At 45.8% G+C, this 20,916-nt stretch overlaps 1 protein-coding gene across 2 annotated transcripts in view; it reads right to left on the bottom strand.

Moving 5' to 3' along the window:
• Positions 1 to 20,916, bottom strand: part of LOC114473067 (endophilin-B2-like) — a 51,642-nt gene that overhangs the window by 27,689 nt on the left and 3,037 nt on the right. For both annotated transcript variants that reach the window (XM_028462459.1, XM_028462460.1), the window contains exon 2: positions 8,389 to 8,530. In XM_028462459.1, the coding sequence (XP_028318260.1) occupies positions 8,389 to 8,530 (142 nt within the window). The remainder of the gene's footprint in view (positions 1 to 8,388; positions 8,531 to 20,916) is intronic.

The raw sequence follows: 20,916 nt of genomic DNA, 5'->3' as shown, positions 1-20,916 counted from the left end.
TACTTGCTGCATTCAAAGCAAGGACAGAGATTACAGCCCACAAACAAGGGAGTGAACAAATCACACAGCAGTGCAAGGCTGCTTTTATGTTACGCTATGTGAGAAAAGTCAGAATAGTTTTATTTCCAATTACAGTTTAAAACTGGTGACAAAAACAAACACTGTAATAATAATACGGAGGAAAAAGACTGTGAAGAGGAGTAACAACAGGAACAATGACTGCAGACGAGAACACATCACAAAAAAAAAAAAGGACAAAAAAAAAAAAAAAAAAAGTGAAGAAACGAGGTTGGATGTAAAATTATCTGTGTTCAAATTAGGGGACGGATCTGGATAAGCATAATGCTTTTTTCCGTCGCCCTTTGAAAAAGGACAAAAAAAAAAGGACAAAAAAAAAAAAAAAAAAAAAAAAACAATGATGTGATTTTGCTCTGAATGTCAAATGAATTTCTGTGAATGCAACCATGTCAGAAATGAACTGAATAAATAAAAATAAAATAAAAATATAAGTAAATATAAATATAATCCGGTAGCGTCTTATTAAATCACTATCGTTAAGCATACAGAGAATATCTTAGCGTCCTCTCTTTTTCTCTCTGTTTCGGTCTGTTTAAGACACTTTCAGGCTTCTTAAAATTCCTCCTCACTACTCGTGACAGTTTTTCATCTTAGGAGCTCTTTCAGGGCCGGAGATACTTTGTGAATTATTTTTTTCCTAACAAGAAAAAATTCTCAGAATTTCTCAAATTTTAAGATTTTTCTAAGAGTGATGCCACTAAGAGCAACTTTTAGCCTTAGGATGCTTTGTGAATACGGGCACTGGTCTTTTTGTACACTCTTAGGGGGTATGTTACGAATCTAGATTACCTCTTATTGTGCTAACTTCTGGGATTAAATCAGTGTGTGCTGGACTACGAAGCTCACTAACATTTTGCGGAGCTAAATGACCATAAAAACTTATGTTGAAAGATTGAGATCACTAAGATCCTAGCTCGCGAGCGGGCTTTTCTCTGGCTAGGATCTTAGCCAGTGCAAATGTCCCGCATCCTGACCAATCAGATGTCCAATAAAAGGTGATGTGTGAACACTCACTGTGTGGATCTGATCTGACAGCTGACGAGAGAGAGGGAATATTTTGACATTGATGCAATTCATTCATTTACCGAGACATCCTTTAGGAAACATCGAGATTTATATCTGATTAAGCCTGCGTGCATCGGGTGCTTTCACACCGATAAATTCATTCATTCGTTCATTAATGTATTCTTGTCACGGTTCTGGCTGTGATCCTGTTTTCCCTATGGGTTCCCTCCCCCTTTGTCTTTCTGGGTGTGTCTCTGGGGAGCGTGGCCTCTGCAATCAAGCATCTGAATACTCACACCTGCAACTCACCTGCTCATCAGCTGCAGTACAAAAACCCTGGTTTCTGCTCTACTCCTCGCCAGATTATTCAGTCTACTCAAGTGATCTCCACCGGTGACATCTCCTCCAAGCCTGCTTTCTTCCTAACCACTCCACAACCCCATGCCTGCCTGCAGGATCTGATTTACTTCATCGACCTCCTCCATCTGCCTTCCAGTCCGCTGTTCATACCCCGACTTTGCAATAAAACCTCAAGTTCTTCCACTCAGCTGTCTAGTCTGCATTTGGGTCCACATTCCAATCGTAATGGAATAATCTGGACACATGGATCCAGCAGACCCAGCTTCACTCCTCCAGGCCCTCCAAGCCCAAGGCATTGCAGTAGGACGTCATGAAACGGCCCTGCAAACAATTATGAAAACACTTCAGGACCTCTCCTCACATATGTATGGACTTAGCACTCAGTTCTCCCAGGTAACTTCTCAGCTCTCCATCCCGACTGCTTCAGGGGCTCCTGCTAGTGCTCCCCCTGAACCCCTAGCTTCTCCTCACTCCTCCAGAGAGCCAGATATGCCCATTCCGCAACACTATTCTGGAGACGTAGGGGAGTGTGGGTGCTTTCTGTTAAAATGTTCCCTAGTGTTTGAACAACAACCTTTAACTTACAGTACAGACAGGTCTTGTATAGCATTTATTATGGGGCTACTTTTAGGTAAAGCCAGTCAGTGGGCTTCTGCAGCATGGAGAAGCAACTCCCCAATTTGTGAGTCCTACCACCTCTTTGTCTCTGAAATGAAACGTATCTTCGATCATCCTGTGCAGGGAAAGGAGTTTTTGAGTTTTCTAATGCTCCCCCAGCTGAGGAACCCATGCAGTTGGCCCAGGCTTGTCTTACCTCTGCTGAGAGGCAACATCGTTTCCGCTCTGGTCTCTATTTCTACTGCGGAAATCCTGGGCATTGCCTCACCAACGGTCCGCAGAGACCAAAAGGGGAGGCTCATCAGTAATGGAGGGGTCCCTGATGAGCCACACCACCTCATCCACCAAGACCTCTCCCAACCGTGTCCTATGTCAAGCCACCCTTCTTTGGAACAGTGAGTCGATCCCTCTCTTCCCTTGTTGATTCTGGTGCAGACGATAACTTTATTGATTCCTCCCTTGTCAGTCAGGCTGGCATTCCTATTGAGCCCATAGCTTCACCTAAGACTGTTAATGCTTTGGATGGCAAAATTATGGCCCACATCACTCACAGCACCACCCCGGTTACATTTACTGTGTCTGGTAATCATTGTGAGACCATTAAATTTTTAGTTATCCCCTCACCTCATGTCCCTGTGATTCTTGGTCTACCCTGGCTCAACTGACACAACCCCATTGTGACGGAGTCAGCTAGTGCGGGGGGGGGGGGCCACGACGATAACGCACACATATACATTCACACTCAATCAGACCAGCTTTTCCTTACCGTTTCATCCGTTTACCACGGTCCTCAAGGTTCTTTTCATCAGCCACCGCAGCCACCATGGGTGCACACTTGGCCGCTGCTCAACTCCTTTCCCATCCATAGTTTTCTCCAAGTTGCAAACATTTCACCGGTATACGCCACTCATTCATACACTTACCCAGCCAACCTGAGTGAATATGTCTTCCGCATTATATTGCGTCATATGCAGGGCGCGCATGAGTGACGTCACGGGACGTCAGGTGACTTTACGGCTTCAGTAAAGAATTATTTTATTTTCTCTTTTGGGGAATTTTTGAGCCGTTAGTAAATATATTATTGTGGTTAGTTTTTTTTGTAGTTTGTTAAAAATACTTATCTTGTGATTTCGTTTCTGTGTGTAGAGAGACTGTTGGTTTTCTTTCTTTTCATTGTGTTGGGGCGGGGCCTCAGGCTATATAAAGGGCCTTCAACACGACAGGAGTGTTGTGTGTGCTTGAAGGGGGAGCTGAGTACATGGAAGGTACCAATTCTTGGCAAGGACGAAGCAGGCTGTAAATATTGTAATTATTATAGAAAGAAGTGCACTTGGATCTGGTTTTGGCAAAGTCATTTTTTTTGTTTGCACTTTTGGGCGGACCTGCACAATAAATTCACCAGAACACAAATCTGACTAAGCCATATCATTTTCTTGTATCGAACCCACTACACCCATATTGATTGGTCTCTAGTCACCATAGTAAGTTGGAGCATTTTTTGCCACTCCCATTGTCTCAAGTCAGCCCTAGCTCCAGGCCCATCCCAAGTTTCCTCAGCCCCAGAGCCTCCAGATTTAGCCTCTATGTCCCCCGAGTACCATGATTTAGGAGAAGTATTCAGCAAGTCTCAGGCCCTTTCTCCACCTCCTCACGGTCCCTATGATTGTTCCATTGACTTTCTCCCTGGAGCCCCCTTGCCTTCCACTCATCTGTACAATCTTTCCCACCCTGAACAGGAATCCATGGAGAAGTACCTTCACGATTCTTTGGCTGTGGGGTTGATCCGTCCTTCCTCTTCTCCAGTCGGGCCAGGGTTTTCTTTTGTTGAGAAGAAGGACAAGACCCTTCGCCCATGCATAGACTTCAGAGGGTTAAATGAAATCACAATCAAGAATAAATACCCACTTCCCCTCATTGATTCTGCCTTTGAGCCCCTGCACCATGCAACAATATTTTCCAAACTGGACCTACGGAACGCCTACCACCTGATTCGAATCAAAGATGAAGATGAGTGGAAAACAGCCTTCAATATCCCCCTTGGCCACTTTGAGTATTTAGTAATGCCCTTTGGACTTACCAACTACCAACTGTAGTCTTCCAAGCTTTGGTTAATGATGTGCTTAGAGACATGCTGAATAGGTTTATTTTTGTGTATATAGATGATATCCTAATTTTTTCTCGTAACATGGAGGAACATGTGCAACATGTCAGGTTGGTTCTTCGCAGACTGCTGGAAAACAAATTGTTTGTTAAGGCGGAAAAATGTGAATTCCACAGATCATCAGTGAGCTTCCTTGGCTTCATCATTAAACAAGGCCGGGTCAAGGCAGACCCAGCTAAGACCCAGGCAGCAACCGACTGGCCCACTCCCTCGACCCAGAAGCAACTCCAGCGCTTCCTTGGTTTTTCCAACTTTTACCGGCGCTTTATTAAAGACTTCAGCCGAGTGGCCGCGCCAATGACCCAGTTAACCTCCACAGCCGTTCCTTTCACCTGTTCTCCTCAGCCCCTATTCTCATCTATCCTGATCCTTCTCTGCAATTTGTTGTGGAGGTAGATGCGTCGGACTCTGGAGTTGGTGCTGTACTCTCTCAGAGATCCCCCTCGGATTCTAAGCTACACCCCTGTGCCTACTTCTCCCGCAAACTCTCTCCAGCGGAGCGTAACTATGATGTAGGAAACCGAGAGCTGTTGGCTGTGGTACTAGCTTTACAAGAGTGAAGACATTGGCTTGAGGGAGCTGAGTAGCCATTCATTGTTTAAGTTTTCCCTGACATACCGTCCTGGCTCAGGGAACATTAAGCCAGATGCTCTTTCCCACCTTTCAGCTACAGATACTGAGGTGACCGAGCCCAAGACCATTATCCCCCCAGCCTGTGTGGTGGCAGCAGCTCACTGGGAGATTGAGGACATTGTCCAGGAGGCACAGCACACACAATCTGATCCAGGTAACACACCACAAGGTTGTTTATTTGTACCTGATTCTGTGCGCTCTCAAGTGCTTCAGTGGGGACACTCCTCTAAGCTCGCCTGTCACCCTGATATTAACCGTACTCTAACCTTTATTAAGGAGAGGTTTTGGTGGCCCACCATCTCCCGTGATACCCGGGCCTTTGTGTCTTCCTGTGCAATCTGTGCTCGCAGCAAGTCATCTCACCAGGCTCCTGCTGGATTGCTGCACCCCCTGCCTGTTCCCAGTCGCCCGTGGTCACACATAGCCGTGGACTTTGTTACGGGGTAGCCTCCATCAGCGGGTAATACTACAATACTCACTATTGTAGACCGTTTTTCCAAGGCTGTGCATTTTGTCCCTCTTCCTAAGCTTCCTTCTGTGACAGAGACTGCTGATCTCATGGTGCTGCACGTTTTCCGCCTCCACGGCATTCCACAAGACATTGTTTTTGACAGAGGTCCCCAGTTCTCATCTCAAGTGTGGAGGGCTTTCTGCCATGCTCTCGGCGCTACTGCCAGCTCATCCTCAGGTTTCCACCCTCAAACTAATGGGCAAACTGAAAGGGCAAATCAGGATTTGGGATCTGCCCTCCGCTGTGTCACCGCTCACCACCCGGCATCCTGGAGTTCTTGTCTTCCATGGATTGAATATGCCCACAACTCCATGGTTGGCTCTACAACGGGTATGTCACCTTACATGATCTCCTTGGGTTTCCAACCTCCTCTCTTCCCAGCTCAAGAAGAGGAGGTAGCAGTTCCCTCGGTCCAGGCAAACATGCGGTGCTGTCGTCGGGTCTGGAGGGCTTCCCGGGCTGCACTACTGTGCTCAGCAGCAAGGAACCAAAGGATCGTGGACAGACACCGCACTCCTGCTCCCACATACCAACCTGGACACAAGGTCTGGCTCTCCTCTCAGGACCTGCCCCTTCTAGTCGACTCCCGTAAGTTGGCCCCAAAGTTTATTGGGCCTTATGAGATTGAAAAGGTGATCAATCCTTCTGCTACGCGCCTCAAACTTCCACCGTCGCTGAAGGTCCATCCTGCCTTTCATGTGTCATTGCTCAAGCCTGTCTCTTCTAGTCCAGTCCTCCAAGCCTGCTTTCCTCCTAACCACTCCACAACCCCATGCCTGCCTGCAGGATCGGATTTCCTTCATCGACCTCCTCCATCTGCCTTCCAGTCCGCCGTTCATACCACGACTTTGCAATAAAACCTCAAGTTCTTCAACTCAGCGGTCTGGTCTGCATTTGGGTCCACATTCCAATCGTAACAATTCTGTGGTGATGTAAAGAGCCTCAGTCCTGTAGATAATATAACATAAAAATATTCCACCTTATGATGTAGAAGAGAGTCCAACCCCTGTTGAGAAGGCTGGTTCCAGAGCCCTTGTTATGTGTCGAGGTGAGACCGACTATATCTAGTCCGAACTTCTCCACCTCGCACACAAGCTCAGGCTCCTTCCCCGCCAGAGAGGTGACATTCCACGTCCCTAACGCTAGCTTCTGTAGCCGGGGATCAGATTGCCAAGGCCCCCGCCCTGGACGACTGCCCGATCCACACTGCACCGGCCTCATATGATCCCTCCTGCGGGTGGTGGGCCTACGAGAGGGCGGGCCCACGTCGTCCTTTCGGGCTCTGCCCGGCTGGGGCCCGTGGGCAAAGCCCCGGCCACCAGGCGCTCGCACTCGAGCCCCAACCCCGGGCCTTGCTCCAAGGTGGGGCCCCGGTAGCGCCAATCCGGGCGACGTGAACTGCCTTTGTTTTTTAATGTACATATATGGCTATTGAACCGCTCTTAGTCGGACCCGTCACCTGGGACCTGTTTGCCTTGGGAGACCCTACCAGGGACATTAAGCCCCCGACAACATAGCTCCCGGGATCATTCGGGTACTCAAACCCCTCCACCACGTTAAGGTGGCGGTTCATGGAGGAGTCCATGGTTCTCGACCGGAAAAAGGTGGAGTGCCTTCTCCGGGTTGGAGATGAGGTTCTGCCTCAGGTGGAGGAGTTTAAGTACCTCGGGGTCTTGTTCACGAGTGAGGGAAGGATGGAGCGAGAGATCGACAGGCGGATTGGTGCGGCGTCTGCAGTGATGCGGAGTCTTCACCGGTCCGTCATTGTAAAAAGGGAGCTGAGCCAAAAAGCGAAGCTCTCGATTTACAGGTTGGTCTACGTTCCAACCCTCACCTATGGTCATGAACTTTGAGTCATGACCGAAAGGACAAGATCACGGGTACAAGCGGCCGAAATGAGCTTCCTCCGTAGGGTGGCTGGGCTCTCCCTTAGAGATAGGGTGAGAAGCTCAGTCATTCGGGAGGGGCTCAAAGTAGAGTCGCTGCTCCTCCGCATTGAGAAGAGCCAGATGAGGTGGCTCGGGCACCTAATTAGGATGCCCCCTGAACGCCTCCCGAGTGAGGCGTTCAGGGCACGCCCCTCCGGAAGGAGGCCCCGGGGAAGACCCAGGACACGCTGGAGAGACTATGTCTCTCGGCTGGCCTGGGAACGTCTCGGGGTCCCCCCGGAAGAGCTGGAGGAAGTGGCCGGGGAGAGGGAAGTCTGGGCCTCCCTACTGAGGATGCTGCCCCCGCGACCCGGAAACGGCTAAGCGGGAGAAGATGGATGGATGGATGGACCTTATGATGTAGGCTGATCTGTATTAACGCAGCATCAGAGCCACAGACAAGTTAAAAAGAGAAGAGAAAGTGAAACTGAATAATCTCACTAATGAAAATATTATTAACACTGATCAATTCCTGCATTAATTACTTTCTGCAGCAACCGTGTTGTTTTTGGTGTAATTACGCATTTTAATTCTTCATATTTTTAAAGAATTATTCCTCATTTGTGATGTTCTCCAGTTCCTCCGTGTGATTGGTTTGGACGATGTGAGATATCCACCTCCGTCACTAGAGCACGCCAGTTAACCAGACTGAAATCAACAGCTCACCTCAGCCTGTTGTGATCTAGATTCTTAAAACAGCTTCTGTCTGACAGGCAATGTTTGGTACATTGAAGCCCGCTAACAGAGATTAATTCAGAATATAATTATCTAGTTTTGTAACATAGGCCTTTCCCAAGAAATGCCAACATAGCTCCAAAAATGTCATAATTTAGCAAATGATACTTAATGACATCCTTCATGACACCTTATTCATGCTAATGACAGGTGTCATGTCATAATAATGACAGCGGAATGTCAGCCTTATGTATAACCCTTCAAATAAAGTGTTACCAAACAAACAAAATTATGCTTTTTGTGACAGATTCTGTGATGCATCAATCTTCTGTCTAGCTTAACAACATAAGGTTGTGTTGCTATTAAGAAAGCTTAACACCAACATTTGCAGCATGCTTGGTTCTGCTTAAATATCTTACTCGGGTTGGGTTGCAGGAGGACCTCAGTTTGTCTCAAGATCTTTTCAGTCCAGATCTTGGTACCATCCGCTCGAGAAATGAGGTTCTCAAGATGAGGATCCAGTTCAGTTTTCTCAGCTTGGCCCAGCTTCTCCTCAGTGAACTGTAAAAGAGGAAGTGTAGATATTAGGTGTGAATTCTGCTTCATCTCATAATAAAAGGCACAAGGTATTTCAACTTAGTCATGTAAATAGGTGCCTCTTCTATAGTTTACAACTTAAAAAAGACAGAAGAAAGGACTATCCTGTCTAAAATAATTAACTCTGTAATGGATACTTTTTTTTTTTTAAATACTTAATAGTGACCAGAGAATTATTTGTAACAGACAACTGTCATCAAGAGTACACTGCATTTTATTTCAAATTATATAGGGGTCTATTCTTCCGTCTGGACTTAAGCACTTTTTTGCGTGCCATGCAGTTACGCGCTTCTCTCCTATGCGTATTCTCCGGTCCAGGCTGCTGACACACCCACCGCTCGTAAGATAGACCCAGAGCCCTTGAGAAAGAGAGATGCGACAACGGAAGTCCAAAATGTTTGACCAGCACGTGATTCATGTAAGACTGAATTTGTTCCCGAAAGTTAGTGGCCGGCCATTCGAATCCATTGATTCCAAGTGACATAACTGAGATTTTCGGTTATTTGTCATAAATAACTGCATTGATTGACAATATTATACAGTACACTGTCATATATATGTGTATATACAATACATGTTTATGTAGTTTGTTACAGCCATTCAAGCTGTGACACAAAGGTGGGAGGCAACACTGTCTAACAGGGGACATATCATGGTTTTAAATCCTTCATTTTTAGATATAAATCATACAGTTGTGGTCTATATAAAGCGGAACTGCAATGCTTGGGTCTGAATTCCTCATTATTATAGCTCCCCAGACCCCTTTTCTGATGTGCTTCTAAGAGCAACTCGTTTTGATGCGGTCTCTTTAAATGCAAATGAGACACTTCATACCCCGCCCCCTCTCCAGGTTCAACTCCACCCTGCTCGGCCATTTTTGTAGTTTGATAGAAGAGATATGGCTATGTAGCGGCGCAGAAAAAGTTTATTCACACGTTATTTACACAATGTCAACAACGGAATACTTGTCCATCCAGCCTTACATGTTTGAGCCAGAGTCTGACCCGGCGGAGCGAGATGAAAATGAAGATGATGAACCTGCAGAACCCAAACAAGTGAGCTAACACAAGCACCGAGCTAACGCTAGCGCTAAGCTAACGTCATGAAATGCATTTTAATACAGTCTTTTCGGAGACAAAAACGGCAAAATGAAATGACTAATGAAAACTTTAGACTTAAATTAAATCACGTAGGCCATATCATCAAGGATCTAAAACGAGCACACAGCACTAACATATGAAGACGGTGCAACTGCTAATGCTAACAAAACAATGACAGGGACGTCTTATCATCACACTTTTTAGCGTTATTTACAGCTTACCAAAGTGCTCTGTTCGTCGTCTCCAAAGATAGAAAGAATTGAACCCTCAATCAGACAAAGTCTTTCGGCAAATCCTTCTTTATACTGGCGGAGGTTGCTGAAGCAGTCATCCTTGAAGTGCTGCGCGCACACAAAAATTACCTTTCCCACAGATGTGGGTACATTTCCGTGAAAAATAAAACTCAACCAGGTACTTTGAAAAGGTTCTGATGCTGGGAGACGTTGTAATGAAGCGTGTGGGTTACTACATTCAACAACCAAGCATTTTGATTTCTCCTCTCATAACTTCTGCATCCTGGAGCTTGGACTACAAAATAAAAGCAAGAAATGAAAATGGCGGATTGCTCGAAGTGTTGGGCCTGGAGTCGATGTCCTAATTTGGCAGTTCCGCTGACGTTGATGTTCAAAAAACGTAATAGAGAATCGAAAAATTGAAACAGATTGAAAAATAGGACCAAAACAGAATATAAAGATATCAACGGAACACCTGAAGAGATTAATTTGAACTTTTCTGTGCTTCTAAACAATCTAAATATACATCAAAATGCATTTAAGGGCTAAAAAAGTGGATTTAGCATGATATGTCCCCTTTAATGATGTGTTACTTACAGGCCCCGACCTCAACAATAGCTTAGTGGGCATGCTAATGAGATTCAGAAAGGAGCAATAACTGCTGATATCGAACACGTTTCACTGTTTTGTTCCTCGCGGGCCGCAGTTCGGCGAGGTGCCGCGCCGCCTTGGGCGGGGTGGGGCCCGCTGTCCTCCGGGCTGTGCTGGCGTCGGGGGTGTCTCATGTCGGCGCGGGGGTGATTGGGGTGGTCTCCGTGGGTGGGGGGGGCTCTGCTGGCGACATTGATGTGGGGTTGCAGTGCCTGGCTGGGGGAGCATGGGTTCGCCTACCTATCAGTCCGTGGCTGGCAGGGTGGCCCTGCTTGGGTGGTTGGTGGCGTCCTCTCTTGTCGGGGGGGCTGGGGCCGCCCACCTGTGTAGGGTGCTATGTATGTCGTGGTGTCGTGCGGGCCTGTGCTGGACCTGGTGTGGGAGCTGGCCTCTCTCCTGCGCGGTCGCCGCCTGCTTTGGCGGGGCGGGCCGCTCTGGGCCTCCTGGACTGCTAGGGGATGTGGCTGGTGGGGGGGGGGTCCCGCCGTGCTCCGTATGGCCACCGCGGTTCGGGGGGGTGCCGCGGGGGGGTCTCTGGTTATGCTGCTCGGCGCGTCTCTGGGGCCCGCGGTGCCCTGTGCCCGTCTGCGCCGTCTGCCCTCTTCGGTGGCCCGCCGTGCGGACGGGCCGGGGTCCTACCAGACAGGCCTCCTACATAGACACTTCACATCACTCACTCCCAGCTGGTCTGGCTCACCCACTTGTTGCACCACACTCACATACCCAACCCTTGGGGGGCTGGATGGTGGGGGAGCCGCCGCCTGCGCTACTAAATAGTGGCGCGGGGGTGGCACTCCCACCTCTGGCTGCCCTACTAGTCCCTCCAATTTTAATTACACCTCAACACACCACCCCCCGGAGGGTGGGACCACCACTTCCACCCTCCGGAGCTATTGCACCACATATACATATATACACATAGGCCGGATGAGGAGCACCCCTCCCCTCCATCCACCCTTTTTTAATAGCACTTCATACATTCACTAAACACATACATTCACTCAGGGCATAGGGAAGTGCCTCTCCATTGGGGAATGGAGAGGCACCATAACAGGGTGGTGGGTAAATTCACACATCTGGGCCCCTCTGTTGATGGCTGGGCTACCGTGTGGGGATCGGGGGGTGCGGTCGGGCGTGGAGAGGTGTTGCTAGGGGCTCCCTTTGCGGGGTGGGTGGTACGGGCCACGCCCTGCCATACCTGCGGGTGCGGGTTGGGCGGCGCCCTGTGAGCCGTGCTCTGCGGTGTGGCTGGGCCCTTTGGTGGGGGGGGGGCTTTGAGGGGTGCATCGCGTGTCCGGCATCAAGGAAAGGCGATCTGGCGCGCTCTGGGGTTCTTGGTCGGTGCAGGTGGGGGCCGGCGGGGCGGCTTGCAGCATCCCCTTGGTGCCCTCGGTGACTATGGGCGTGGTTGCCGTCCCTGGGGGCGCTGCTCTCGGTGCTGCTTCCGTTCCGGGTCTTTCTGGCCTGGGGTCCGGACCCTGCTGGCTCTGGGCCCACCGGCGGGCGCCCGCCGGCTGCCCGTTCCACGCGGCTCTGGCCGCCTGCTGGGCGGGGGCCTTGGCTCCTCTGCTCTCTGGGCACTTTCCTCGGGGGGTTGGGTCCTTGGGTGTGGGTGGGTGGGTGGGGGGGGCTGGATGATGGCGGGGGGCCTTGGGGTTGGGGTCGGTGGGGGGATGCGCTGGGTGCTCGGCTGCTTGGGGCTTCCTCGGATGTGTGTGTGGGAGGCGGTGGCTGCCTCTCGGCCTGGGATCTTGGGGGCATCTGGGGGGTTGCTCTGCCGCGGGGGGTTGCCTGGGGCTTCCCGGCCCCCACTCTTTCTGCTGGCCTGGCTCCATCTGCGGGCCCAGGGCAGTTCCTGGGTTTGCAGTAGCGTTTTTTTTTGCACATACAGTATACTGGTATACGATGCACTGGCACGCCTTGGGATGTGGGATGAAACTCATACTGGGCTTAACCTTAGACACGTTAATCCCAAATACCTGCTTTAGGTACTACCATTCACTCATTCCCCCTGTCCACAGCCACCACCATTATAGCGAAGCTTCACACTTGTCACCATACTGGCTGGATTACACAACATAATAAGCACAATATATTCTACAACCTCACATCTCACCCTCACTGCAACACAATCTATTCTTTCCCACCTTTTCTATTTCTTACCTTGAGTCTCTCCTCCCTTTCCGAGTTCAGCTGACCACCCACACAGCTGTGAAGGTCACAGAGCGAGCCACGTGGAGTCACGCATCACACTACAGGAAGGTGCCAACACCAGCCGACCCTGATCCAGAGGTGACTGGTCCAACGGAGGGAGAGCCGACATCACCACCGATCGAGGAACCGCAGTAAGGAGGTGCGCCTTTGGGAGCTGTTTCTTTTTTTCGGGAGCAGTGCCAAGGAGCGCTTCCTTTCCTACGGATCGGGAGCAGTGTGTTGATGAGCTTTTGTTTGCTTTGAAAGTTGCAAACGAAAAGCAAAAGGAAAAGACCTTGGGGATCACAAAAGCTGATCTTTCTGTCGAGGCATATGATCTGTTGAAACAATTAAAATCCAACCTTGAGGACGTCGTGGGAGAAATACCGATCACAAGCTTTTCTGCTGTGATTGAAGAGGTCACAAGCCCTTCTGTTTGTGACTCAGGAGCAGACTGAAGAATCTTCATTCACCATGTCACCACTCCGCCGTTTCATGCTGCTCGTGCTCACGGTGGTTTTATCCATGATTCCAGTATTCTTCTGGCTGCTGGCATCCAAAGGTGCCATTGAATATACTGAACTTGAGTCAATAAATGCAAGTGTTCCTGATGTGAATGTTTCCTTTGACAGGGGTTCTAATGCTAGCAGAAATAAAAGTTGGATAAATTACATCGCCCTACACTACACTTTATCCGCCACCAATATCACTCACCCATTCTTCACGAACACCTGGTATAGATACGCGCACTATCAAGCTAAAAGTAGGGGCCAATCCATGTTTGTCTTACATGCCCGTGTCATCGACGCATCCCCATTTAACCGCGATACCGATGGTTGCATCCAACTCCTTTTGTTATTTATCCATTCTAATTTCGGTATGGGGGACCCCAAACGTTGTTCTAAACAATCAGTTAAGAAACTTGCTACCTTACGGGATGGACTTCTTCCACTATGTACGTAGATTACACGCGATCCACTATTTTCCCCTTCTGTTTCGCCAGAAACGGAACTCGTAAACTGGGCCAGATTCCCCGTCACAATTGCAATCGCACCCTAGGTCCTGAATGCGCCACCACACATGATCCACACACATGTGAGCGCGTTCAGACACCCGGCGGTAATGGTACGTTTAATTTAGCAAATGGGTTTTGGCTGTGCGGTTACAAGCTATACACACACCTTCCCCCGCACTGGGATGGTGTGTGCGCGCCCGTGCATGTAACTGATCACACTTACGTAGTCTCAACTATTCCCCTCTCGTCATGACGAAAACGCGAATCTCACACTCCTTTGGGCTCTAATCCTCACGACGCGATCTGGGGTACGGACGCTTGGGTGACCTGGATTGGTTTTCCACCCTGCTTGCTGGCTGGCGTCCCCTCTTGGTTAAAATCGCTGTTATACTGGTGGCCATTCTTTTACTTCTCTGTTGCAGCATTCCAATCTTGCGTCGTATAGTAGAGGTATTAGTACAGAGCGCCTTCTCGGACCGACACGTCCGCATAACCATGCCACAGCCGGAAATCCAGCCTGAAGTGTTTATGATGTATGTTTTTGATGACTCTGAGGATGACTCTGCTAACTGATGACACCTACAAATATTTTTTATTGCTATGCTATGCTGACTGATATTTTTACCGTGTGTGATTTTGCTGATAGGGATATATATATATTCCATATTCATTGCCGTGATCAATGATTTTAGTTGCTCAGGATAGTTGATTTTATTGTGCATTTGACCTTGTCTCATGTGATTTTCATTATGTGTTTATGGGGTCTTTGCCTTTTCCTCCTTTCTTCTTGCTCCGACTTTTGAGATGCCTGTGTCTCCTAAAAACAATGCATATATCCATAGTGTTATAACGGTGTCACCATTGTTTGTCCAATCGGCTGCAAGGGGTTGAGCTAAGGTTACACTAACTTTGTTTAATTAAGTTTTATGAGTTTTGCTGTGCTTTGCTAAGGTTAAACATTTTAATAATTAATTTTGCTTCTTTTTTTGTGTTGGACTTTTGTCCAAAATGGGTGGATTGTAAGGGAAAAATTAATTAATTATGTCTCCAAATGAGGTCAACCGCAAATTTGCCGTGACACTTGACATGGTACCCCCAGCAATTAATACAATAAAGTCATTTTCTGGAGCATCAGGTTTGACTTTAAATATTCTACTAGTTCATGATATTGATCAAAATAGTATTGATAATACACCCATTAAAAAAGAATTAAAAATATCTGGGTGCGAATATAAGCAAAAACTTTGAGCGTGAAAATGTGAATATTACTCCTTGATTGAACACTGTACAGAGAGTGATCAACCATTGGCTAACTTGTGATTTGTCTATTATGGGTCGCATCTTATCCAAAACTGAAGGCTTGTCCAGACTAATTTATCCCTGTTATTCACTTTTTATTCCCCCAAAGACAATTAAATCAGCTAATTCAATTATTTTTAAATTCTTCTGTAAAAACAAAACACTACATCCGAAGGGCACAATAAGTTAAAGATTCTGAATATGGAGGTCTAAAAGCCTTGGACTTTGAATCTGTAATTTATGTGTTCAGAGTAAAATGGCTAAAGGATTGCATATCCCAACCGCAATCTTTGTGGTATCATATACCTAATAAATTATTGAACATGATTGGGGGACTCAAATTTCTGCTTAAGTATGATTTTGAAACATCCAGGTTACCCTTAAAAATAGCAGCATTTCAGAAGCAAGCACTTAACTACGGGAAACTGCTTTTCTCTCACAATTTTACAACCCATAACTCAGCATTGTGGAATAATGAAGTTGTGACTGTTAACAAGAATGTGAAGAATCAACAACAAGTGGGACACAATCATGAAGTGAAATGAAATTTATTGGATATTTCAAACATTTTTAACAATTAAAAAACTGAAAAATTGGGCGTGCAAAATTATTCAGCCCCCTTAAGTTAATACTTTGTAGCACCACCTTTTGCTGCGATAACTGCTGTAAGTCGCTTGGGGTATGTCTCTATCAGTTTTACACATTGAGAGACTGGAATATTTGCCCATTCCTCCTTGCAAAACAGCTCGAGCTCAGTGACGTTGGATGGACAGCATTTGTGAACAGCAGTTTTCAGTTGTTTCCACAGATTCTCGATTGGATTCAGGTCTGGACTTTGACTTGGCCATTCTAACACCTGGATATGTTTATTTGTGAACCACTCCATTGTAGATTTTGCTTTATGTTTTGGATCATTGTCTTGTTGGAAGACAAATCTCTTTTGCAGACTCCATCAGGTTTTCTTCCAGAATGGTCCTGTATTTGGCTCCATCCATCTTCCCATCAATTTTAACCATCTTCTCTGTCCCTGCTGAAGAAAAGCAGGCCCAAACCATGATGCTGCCACCACCATGTTTGACAGTGGGGATGGTGTGTTCAGGGTGATGAGCTGTGTTGCGTTTACGCCAAACATAACGTTTTGCATTGTTGCCAAAAAGTTCGATTTTGGTTTCGTCCGACCAGAGCACCTTCTTCCGTATGTTTGGTGTGTCTCCCAAGTGGCTTGTGGCAAACTTTAAACGACACTTTTTATGGATATCTTTAAGAAATGGCTTTCTTCTTGCCACTCTTCCATAAAGGCCAGAGTTGTGCAGTATACGACTGATTGTTGTCCTGTGGACAGAGTCTCCCACCTCAGCTGTACATTTCTGCAGTTCATCCAGAGTGATCATAGGCCTCTTGGTAGCATCTCTGATCAGTTTTCTCCTTGTATGAGCAGAAAGTTTAGAGGGACGGCCGGGTCTTTGTAGATTTGCAGTGGGCTGATACTCCTTCCATTTCAATATTATTGCTTGCACAGTGCTCCTTGGGATGTTTAAAGCTTGGGAAATCTTTTTGTATCCAAATCCGGCTTTAAACTTCTCCACAACAGTATCTCGGACCTGCCTGGTGTGTTCCTTGGTCTTCATGATGCTCTCTGCGCTTTAAACTGACCTCTGAGACTATCACAGAGCAGGTGCATTTATACGGAGACTTGATTACACACAGGAATATTCTATTTATCATCATTAGTCATTTAGGTCAACATTGGATCATTCAGAGATCCTCACTGAACTTTTGGAGAGAGTTTGCTGCACTGAAAGTAAATGGGCTGAATAATTTTGCACGCCCAAGTTTCGATTTTTTATTTGTTAAAAATGTTTGAAATATCCAATAAATTTCGTTTCACTTCATGATTGTGTCCCACTTGTTGTTGATTCTTCACAGAAAATTACAGTTTTGTATCTTTATGTTTCAAGGCTGAAATGTGGCAAAAGGTCGAAAAGTTCAAGGGGGCCGAATACTTTCGCAAGGCACTGTATGACTTGTTGCACACTGATGGTCTCTTTTTATCATATGAAGCTTTCATTAACAAGTATAATGTACAGATTTCTCTTAATGGCTACAACAAGGTCTGGATTGCAGTTCCCATTCCTTTTCTCAGACTCATTCAGAACAATATGCTTGTATCTGATATCACAACCTCACTGCCTACTTTAACTATTGATCAAGTTAATCTTGTTGATAAAAATGCAACAACAAAATTGTTACCCAAGCTTTCAATAAACAAATGTTTTGTAATTTTAATAGAAATATTAGACATGACCTAGAAAACTCATTTAAACACAAACCTTTTTCTTTTTACTTATCCTACCCTATTGCCCCAAAAGTAAAAGAAACACAATTTAAGATTATTTCTGGCATATACCTTGTTAATGATTTTGTGCATAAAAGATTCAATTGTGACAGTGAACCCTGCACTTTTTGTTCATCCGCCACAGAAACAATTGAACATTTATTTTTAGTTGTGTAAAGACAAATGTTTTTTGGACTGACATTCACAGCTGGTTGTCTCTAAAAATCAATGTGCCACCCTTTTCTTCCAAAGCCATCATTTATTTCATAAACAATTTGGATTCACGTATCTCTGACTTTATAAATGTTGTTATTTTAATGGGTAAATATTTTATTCATACTTGTAAATGGGAAGACTCTACTCCTTTGTGGATTGTGTGTATTATTTGGTTCACTACCTACTTCAAGTCTCTTAAATTAATCAAACAACATTCCAAAAAAGCAGCCAAAATTTATAAAGAAATCAAAATGTCCTTGCTCTTTTAAGTTGCCATTGCCTTGTATGTGCCCTTTTCCTTTTGTCTGTATTAATATTTTTTTGTTTACTTCTCTTGTTTACTAAAAAAATAAATAAAAAATAGAGATGGCTCATCAATACCCGCCTTACGTTGCTTCTGATTGGTTTATTATTGCGTGATGCCTGCCGTGGTTGGTTAGATTTAGGCACAAGGAGACATGGATTGGTCTGGGATTGGTTATCTCGGTCAGTCAATCAGAGAAACTCGGCTACGGCAAGCCATGAGGACCAACGTTTATTATCATGAAAAAAATAGAGTAATGAATGGGGAAATATAAGCATGAGAAATGTCAAGTGTGGTGTGTGGTGTGAGAATGGGTCAAATTGCCTTCCTGTCATGCTCAAAGGGTGAGGCTCTGTAAGCTACTAATCAGGGCTACAATCATGTAAAATGGTGTGTTTCCTGCATTAAACAGTGATAAGAACAAACATTTTTAACATATTTGTAAAAAGTTAGAGTGATGGACTTCTTTAGGTTGCTTGTATGAAATATTGGCCATAGAAAGATGATTACGTAGAGACAGGTTTGCGCCTCCTCAGACCTTCCCATGATTTTTTATAAATTCTTGTAATTTTGTGAAAAACATCTCATGCTCACAAGTAGGTGGCGCTGTGTCTACAGTCAGTTATTTGTATTGGTATGTGGTAATTGTTGTAACGTGATCAATAAGACCATGTACAGCAAATATATTACATAATTACTGTTTCATGGGTTAAAATGGGGATCCCGACCATAGCTTAGCTGAGCCGTGCTTTGCGTTACCTTCACATTACCAAGCGGCCTATGGCAAGCCAATTTAACTTTTAATCAGCAGGGGCTTAGGAGTTGCTATTCTTATCCATTTACACAAATGATTTACACCACAACTAACACCAGAGTGCTACTGTTTACCTTCTTATTTAGAAGTGCAACTTTGAAAAGGGTCCGTTCTGAAACGCAGCGCAGCGTTCCAAAAGTTGTGTAATCAAATACACCGGTACGGCGGTATATTAAAAATTCATATCATGATGAAAATATTTACCGGTATTCGGTATGAACGGGGTATAATGTTCAGCCCTAGCCTGTTCCCGCCTAAAAGCTTACAGAGGTGGCTGTCATCTCAGCTGCAGCTTAGGCCAGACTGACAACCACCACTCCGCATCCAAACTATAAAATGGATTGCGACTGTTCTCTCCACCTTGGATAAGGTTCTCATAGATTTACGTGTGCTGTATCCCATCTGTTCCACCAGTGTTGGCCCCAACATCACTTTTTACAGTAACTGTTCTAAAGAAATAACGCCGTTACCGTTACAATATGGTGCGTTTGTCCGTTACTTTGCTAGCAGCAGTGTACCTCCTGCTTACAGTGGCGCGACATATTTTTGCGGGATGCCGTGCCAAACACGGTAAAACAGTAGAAGAAGAAGCATTGTCAGCGTGTTTGTTTACATCACGTGAGTCAATCATGGCGAGTCAATGCGAGAGCAGGACGAGGTTCTCAGAGTGGAAATACACGCATTATTTTTGTCTCCAAAAGATGCATCGGTGAAGCTAAGCTAACGATCCGTTGGTGGACTTGATGGAAGCCTCTGCACCGAAACAACAGCGTATGGATTTTAACGGACTGTGACTGTTATCCAGGGACTGGTCAGCCAAACTATTGCACAGTATGTTGTTTTAAATAAGAAGCCTGACGCTGCTGATGAGTCACTGCTAACAGCAGCTCATTATCCTGATATGTTTTGGTTCATTTATGGTTGTTTTAAAGCAGTTGATCAACTGTGGATTATTATATTATTACAGCACTGATATGAAGCTGTATGGACACAAATGACCCAAAATAAATAATACATTCTTTAATCATACTTTTTGGTGTAAGTAATAAAAATAGTAACTGAGTTACTTTGTGAATGAAGTAACTAGTAATGGTAACTAGTTACTTTTTTTCAGTAACTAGCACAACACTGGTTCTGGTATGTGAGGCAGACCCTGTGCTGTCATGGGGATATGCAAGGACTCAAAGCGGTTTGTTCCTCCCGAGTGTGTTTGTCCTTTATTCTGTTGCTTCTCCATGTCAGTCTTCCTTTTTCCTCTTTGCCGTGTAACCATGGTGCCTAATGCCGTGATGGAGACTGCTGGACTGTCCACCATTGCACTTTTACTATAGAGGACATGAACGTGCATAGACTTAGTCAAGCAGCCAATTAGTGCTGGGCGGTATACCGGTTCATACCGAATACCAGTGTATGTTTTCGTTATGATATGAATTTTTAATATACCGCCGTACCGGTGTATTTGATTACACAACGTTTAGAACTCTACGCTGCACTACGTTTCAGACAGGACTCTTTTCAAGGTTGCACTTCTAAATAGGAATGGTGCGACTGCGAGACAGGGGGAAGGTAAACAGGAGCGCTTTGGTGCAACGATTAGTCGACATTGTCGACAGAAATCAATAACAGAATTTGTCACCGACAAATGTATTTGTCGGTTACATCATCACCGTCTTTATCAAACTGTGGGCGGAACTGAACATTGTTTTTCATGAGGAGTGGCACACATCACCCTCTATATATATTTGCTCAGAGCTGTATGCACGTTGCAAACAGGATTAGCGGGAGATATATTGTAAAAAATTACCCACTGGTAAGAATATGTCGCTGGTACCAGGAGCACTGTTACTGGGAGCTCAGCGCTGTTGTCACCGCTCACACATGCAGCTCTGCTCGTCTCAGCCTACCTGAAGCTGTGACGAGCAGCGATACATCACCACCCCTACATGGTTAAGACCAGACACCCACCCAAAGTGAACCAGTCTAAGTTTCCCCGTTAAATCTACCCACAATTTCCACAAACGGTGCTCTACTAAAGCATGCTAAGCTAACACACCGACACATAAGACTGGGCTAAGAGCTAACGCTAACCACTTCATGAAAGGAGGAGAATTGTAAAAAGTAAACATCTTACTGTCATTAAACAACGAAAGGCCACAGATTTACTTATAGTCAGATTTAAAACGTTTATGG

This window comes from Gouania willdenowi, chromosome 12 (assembly GCF_900634775.1).
Source record: "Gouania willdenowi chromosome 12, fGouWil2.1, whole genome shotgun sequence".
Lineage (NCBI taxonomy): Eukaryota > Metazoa > Chordata > Actinopteri > Blenniiformes > Gobiesocidae > Gouania > Gouania willdenowi.
Note: the sequence above shows the minus strand (reverse complement) of the source record. Positions and strands in the feature narration are given on the sequence as shown.